Here is a 6,703-nt window from a genome sequence, read left to right on the forward strand (position 1 = left end):
AACTTGTTAATTCTTCTTTCAGTTTCAATCGCCTGGATCTGCCACCTTATGAATCGTTTGAAGAATTGAGGGAGAAGCTTAACCTCGCAATCGAGAACACTGAAGGTTTTGATGGAGTCGACTGAGTGACCACAGCTGGCTGATATAGGTTTAGCAGTGAATGTTAAGCAAATTATCCAGAAATGGAGTTTTGGGCTGAAGTCTTGTGTATGAAAGAAATGTCACTTTTTTTATTGAGCTTATAGATAACTAACAGACGAAGTATTCAGTAAAATTAACATCAGTTCCCTGAGCTCTTGTCTTCGGAGCTCAGGTGAGTTGTGCTTTTTTGTTATAAACTGGTTGAATATGGCTGATTTGCCTGGACATACTTGTAATGCCAACTGTTAAAATATGGTTTAAATGCAGGCAATAAAAGTCCTGTTCAATTCAGTGACCTCGCAGTGCAGGCTTCTGATGCTTGATATTGTTCAGTATTTATTCTTTACAGCACCCATTATCATGTTCTTAATTAGGAAGGTGCATGTAAGATTCAACAACCTGGTAAACCTCTCACTGTCGCTCCCGTACAGTTGAGAGTTGTACTTTTTTCCCAGTCTGTGTGCCAAGTCAGGCTGGTTTGTGGTGTTAAATCGCTGCAGTTGTGTCACTTTAGTGCCATAATTAACTTGGTAAACCTCCAAGGTAACCGATGTGTAGCACAAGTTTACCTTATGATGATGAGTTAAAATTGATATCCGTGGCTCATTCAGCTTCAACAAACTACTGAAAACTTAACTCTGTAAAATGAATAGGAAGATTACTGAAATGTGAATTTAGTAGAACGTAAACACAACTGCATGGAGAACAGAATGGATAGATGAAGCACTAGTGCCAAATTTATGCTTTGAAATTGAATTTTGTTCACAAGCTACAAGGTTTGTGTTGGACTGTGTGTTTATTTGTGAAGTCTTTTTGAATTGTTATAATAGCACCTGTCAAAATGTGATTACAATTAATATGACTATAATTACTGATGCTTTCACAAACCATCTTGTATTTTTCACTTGACCATTAACCTTGCATTTCGAGGATTCCAGAAGCTGTACTTAATACTCCACAGGTGTTGGCTTTAGAATTTATGCTTGCAAGCTTAGTGGTTTATCTATATTGATGCAAAGAGGAAGAGGCTGCTGAAGAATTGCTAGGTGCTATGTTTACATATTGGAACACGACATTATAATACGCATCCTTCAAAAGTTTCTCCTTGTGACCACATTATATAAAAAAAATTAAGTTCAGTTAAATATTTTTCTTAGACTCCAACAAACCAGAGAAGCTAACTTGTTTCGGTGAATGGAGTGTCTGTGTTCTGAGATGCTGTATTTTTTATAGTGGAAGTTGGAACCTGTAAATTGGACTTTGTCGAAAAGGCAACCTACATCTGTGGTGAAACAGTTAAATATGCTTGACATTTTTCAAGTTTCCACAAAAAAGAGAATGACGCTTAACATAGATGGCAATAGTTAATGGACCCTGACAGAGAAAATGTGACAAAGTTTACACTTTAGAAAAAAAGTGTATTGGTTTATAGTCGGTTAAACCCAATTCCCGAACTTGAATTTTCTTACATGGATTAAAGTGTTTATATAAAGCTGATTACATGGAGGATTATCCACACTGTCAAATTGGAATTTTTGAGAAATGGTGGTTTAAACACAAACATTATGTTAAAATATGTTTATCCTGTTTAGTCGCTGGATGCAAAGAGTTGAACTGAATATTGAAACAATTGGTCTTAATTACTGATTTTTTTTTTCAGAGATTGATTGTTACAATTGCCCCTCTTCAAAGGTAGCTTAGAGTGTATGGCGATTATTATAGGATGTGTGTATATATTACAGACTATAGTGATTCCAAATTGTACATATTCTTTAAATTATATTTGTGTCCTGCACAATATATATTCACTTCAGATTTGTAAATATCTTATGAAAATAATCCACTAACTTTTCTAGTTGCAATATTAAAAAATATGATGCATGCAATGTTATCTTTCATATTAAAGTTATAATTTAGGATAGAATTTGAATCAAGAAAATAGACCTGATGGAAACAATTTTGTAAATACATATGGTGCACTTATAATGAAATGAATGAAGTTCATCTGGAAGACGGATTTTGTGAGAAACACTGGGGAAGTTGGTGTATGAAGTCTATTTATAATAAAATACAGTTTTCATGTAAGTTGTGTTTTGATTTGATATACGAAAGGTTTTTGAAGTTCAGAAAGCTTTTGAATGGTTTCCTATGTGTTGGTGCAAAATTCAACAACATTTTTCAAATTTCCCTCTCTGCCCTAACTGTTTTTGGGGCATTTCTGTTCTTACACTTCTGCACACAGCTTTGAGTCAATCATTGTTAACTTAATGTTAATGTACTCTGATAAAACAGAACCCACAGCCACGCCATGGCATCTTCCATCTACAAGAGATGATGGACATGCAAACAATCCATTGAGGTGGGGTGTGTCCACGTGGCTGTGAAGGCCAATCCTTGAGAGGCAGGTTCTGCCATTAGTGCTGTGCGGGAAGCCTTCGAGTCACATTGTGGGTTTTTGTTTTTGGCGTTGTCACCTGTTGCCAAGTAGCCACTGGTCATCGTGGTAGTGCACGCTCGTCCACAGGATGTGTCGCAATTTTCCCTAGTGACTCCCAAGTGCGATAGCCTATGTTTAGGGCCTTCATGTCACACTTATGAGCTTCCTTGAAGCAGAGCTTTGGATGTCCTACTGGTTGCCTGGCTCCGGGTTCCTCACCAAACACAAAGTCCTTGGGTACGTGACCATCTTCCATCCTGCGGACATGCCCGAGTCAACAAAGCTGTCTGATTGATGCCAGCACACTTGGGAGCTCTGCCTTTGAGAGGACTACCACATTCATGGTTTTATCCTGCCAAGATATACCCAAAATATGCTGCAGACAACAAAGACGGAAATTGTTGAACTTCTTTTGCTGGTCACTGTAAGTTGTCCATGTTTCACAGCCAGAGAGCAAGGTGCTGACAACACAGGCCGTATAAACCATCAGCTTGGTCCTAATGGTAAGCTTGGTGTTATCCCATGTGTGCTTCATAAGTTGGCCAAATGTGATAGCTGCTTTCCCAGTGTGTATATTCAGCTTTACACCAAAGAACAGATTGTCTGTTGCTGTGGATCCGAGGTAGCAGAATTTGCTAACCACTTCCAGTGGGCTGTTACTTAATGTGTTCAGGGACGGAGACACAAAACCTTTTCCAATCACCATGATTTTCTTGACGTTTATAGTCAGGCAGAACAAGTTCCAGACGTGGGAGAGACAGTCCCTGAGTCTTTGTAGCTGAGTTTCTGTGTGGGTAATTAGCGCAGCATCATCAGTGTAGAGGAGGCCTCTGATCAGGACACAATGTGTTTTTATCTCCACTTTCACTTTTGATAGATTTTTAGAACTTGCCACTGACCTAGTGTGCGAATAGACTCCTTCCACATCTGTAAAGGCCAGGAGCATGGAAAAAATGACACCAAACAGAGGAAAGGCTAGGACACAGACTCCATTCTTCACCCTGAAATTGTTGCAATTGGAGCCATAAAATTGTACAGTACAGTGCCTGTTGCCATGGAAGGATTGGATGAAACTGAGGTATAACTTGTTCCCTACAGTTCTCTCCCTTGTAGCTGCCGTACGGAGATCACGTTCATAGTTGATCTTCCGGCATGGAAACTGCACCATGCTCCCGAGTACACTTGGTCTGTAAGTACGACCCTAGCAAAGGGTTTCCCTGTGATACTAAGGAGTGAGATGCTTCTGTAATTATTGAAGCCTCCTTTGTTGCCTTTTGTTTTTGAGTAGTGTGATAATTTTGGTGTTACACATCACTTGTGGAATGGAGCCCACCTCCCAGCAGAGGAGGTCATAAAGGTGTGGCAACAGGCTTTCTGTGTTTGAGCATTTCGGCTAGGATTCTGTCCCTGCTGGGTGCCCTTCTGTTCACTAGGCGGTCTTTGGCCTTCTAAGCAACTGTTGAGAGTTGTTCTTGTAACTATCCATGACAAGAAGCTGTGGGAGAGCATCATGCGTGGACAGGGAGATGTCCAACTCTCATGAATGCAGCTTAGAGCCGGAACGGAGTGAGACCTGCAGGGCACAGGCGTGTGGGTTCAGATCAACCGACCGTGTTTGAAAAACATCTTTGTGATGTCGGAGAGAAGTAGCAGCAGCGAAGGGCGAGAGAGAGCGAGGAGAGAGAACAGATCCGGCCGGAGACACCAGGAGCCAAATCAAACAGGAGAAATTAAGGAGTAAATCGTAGCGACGTCACAATCAATGGAGAGCTCGGAGGAAAAGGAAGCCGAGAGGATTTTGAAAAAAACAGTCAGTCGGATCAGGAGAGCCACGAAGCAGTGAGGGTTTGGGGGTGGGAGGTGGAAACCATGAGGCGAGAAGCAGCGACCTGGAGATCTTCTCTTTGCACATTTGGAAGACGAGGTCACATCTATGTCTGCGGCGATTTGGGCCGAGCTGGATGGTGCATCATTTGGTAAAGGTGGAACCTGCAACGAGGATTGGCTTGAGTCCTGCTCAGCTGCAATGGCATCTGTCATAATGGTACAACATAAACCCAACAGCTAAATACCGCATAACCTGAGAGTAACCAAGACAGCCATGCAAAAGACGGAGATACTGCGCAAACAAACATTGGATCAACTTATGTCAAGAAATCCAAACTGCTGTGACAATAGAGATCTACGAGCCCTGAACGAAAGGATCAAGAGGGCACTTGGCCCTGCCCTCCCTAAAGCTGATGCCCTGAAGTCAGCAGATGAAGTACTCACCAACAGAGCTGAACAAATGTCCCGCTGGACTGAACACTACAGGGTTGATATCACTGCCAAAATTCCCCAGTCAGCGATCAGACTGATTGTGACAGGAAAATGACAAGCGATTGATTTTTAAATCATATACTGCATGCATCCTTCAATTTTTACTTTTTAAAAAGCCACAATGGTCTGTACTAAGACAACGTAACTGATTTGAATTAAAGCAAAATGCTGCGGATGCTGGAAATCTGAAATAAAACCAGAAAAGGCTGGAAAAACTCAGCAGGCCTGGCAGCATCTGTGGCGAGAGAGAAACAGTGTTAATGTTTTACATCCGTGCGACTCTTCAGAACTGTAACTGATTTAAATCCATGCTTTCTGGCAAAATATTCAAAGGGAAAAATTTTACAAAACTACAAAATTTTGACCAAACAAATTGCGTTGCAAAGCTGCAGAGCCACAACGGTGACACCTTACAGCCCATAATGTACTTCAGGAAGTTATGATACGTTAGCTATCCTTGGAATTTGCGAATGACTCCCAGCACTGTTACTGAAATAACAGTTGTTGACACAAATGATTTATATTCTGATGGTCTGATCTGGTAGCTAACATGTTTAAAAAATAGAACTTGGCCAGAAATTCCATTCCCCGGGGAGTCATAGCTGGGAGGTACCTCAGAAAATGCACTGGGCACCACCCCCTGAACCCCTCACCCCACAACCCCCAGAAGTTCCCACGCAAGGTCTGCATGCAAATTACCTGGGAAGTTTAAACTGCCGATGGGCAACTACTCTGCACCTGGAACCATCCAATACTCCGATTGAAGTCAGAGACTTCAGATGTTCCGACTCTCTTAGCAGAATTGTTACCCAATAAATGTTAGAAGGATTAAAACCACTTCTATCTCCTGGGTAACTTTACTGGTGACTCTCCCCACCTCTTTTCTCACCACCCCCCTCCCCACCTCTTCCTCCCCCACCCCCCTCAACCCACCCAGACAGGACCTCCACCCCCCTCCCCCTGCCTACCCTTTTGATTCCCCCCTGGTTACCCAATTACCCCTCCCAATACCCAACTCTTTCTCTTCTCTCCCCAACCTGCTGTGGCCCAAGAAGTATTTATATACCACTATATCATGTCCTAAGGACATCTCAAACTGCTTTACAGCCAACTAATAACTTTGCGAAATGTAGTCACTGTTGTTATAAAGATGCACAAAATCCCCATTTGCCAGTTCAGGTCACTGTCGATACGCTCTCGGGTGCTGTAGTGCAAGTCACTCCCATAAACAGTTTCAGCATCATACGGTTAGGGGTGAGCCCATACTACCCAATCTCTAACTATATATTGGCATAACCCAGCAGTGTGTAACATCTACAAGATGCACTGCAGGAATTCACCAAGGCTCCTTAGGCAGCACCTTCCAAACCCATGACTGCTACCATCTAGAAAGATAAGGGCAGCAGATAGATGGGAACACCACCACTTGGAAGTTCCCCTCTAAGTCACTCACCATCTTGACTTGGAAATATATCACCGTTCCTTCACTGTCGCTGGGCCAAATTCCTGGAGCTCCCTTCCTAACAGCATTGTGGGTGTACCTACACCAGATTGACTGCAGCGGTTCAAGGCGGCAGCTCACCACCACCTTCTCAAGGGCAACTAGGGATGGGCAATAAATGCTGGCCCAGCCAGCAAAGCCCACATCCCATGACTGAATTAAAAAAAACCATGAGTGTTGCAATCATTGTCCCACTGTGTTAGGAACTGGAAATTTGTGTTTTTCCCACATACCCACCCATATGCCTCTCTCTTCTTGAATGCAAACCAAACATACACTCTGTCAAATGAAGCTAAACGGAAATT

General features: G+C 42.4%; 1 protein-coding gene across 1 annotated transcript in view; it reads left to right on the forward strand.

Moving 5' to 3' along the window:
* The window catches only part of nedd4a (NEDD4 E3 ubiquitin protein ligase a), a 123,470-nt gene extending 121,244 nt beyond the window's left edge, over positions 1 to 2,226 (forward strand). The window contains exon 29 of the mRNA XM_078530344.1: positions 23 to 2,226. Within this exon, the coding sequence (XP_078386470.1) occupies positions 23 to 125 (103 nt within the window). The 3' untranslated portion in view covers positions 126 to 2,226. The remainder of the gene's footprint in view (positions 1 to 22) is intronic.
* Positions 2,227 to 6,703: the final 4,477 nt, after the last annotated feature.

The sequence above is a fragment of the Cetorhinus maximus genome, chromosome 26, assembly GCF_964194155.1.
Source record: "Cetorhinus maximus chromosome 26, sCetMax3.hap1.1, whole genome shotgun sequence".
In the NCBI taxonomy this organism is placed as follows: Eukaryota; Metazoa; Chordata; class Chondrichthyes; order Lamniformes; family Cetorhinidae; genus Cetorhinus; species Cetorhinus maximus.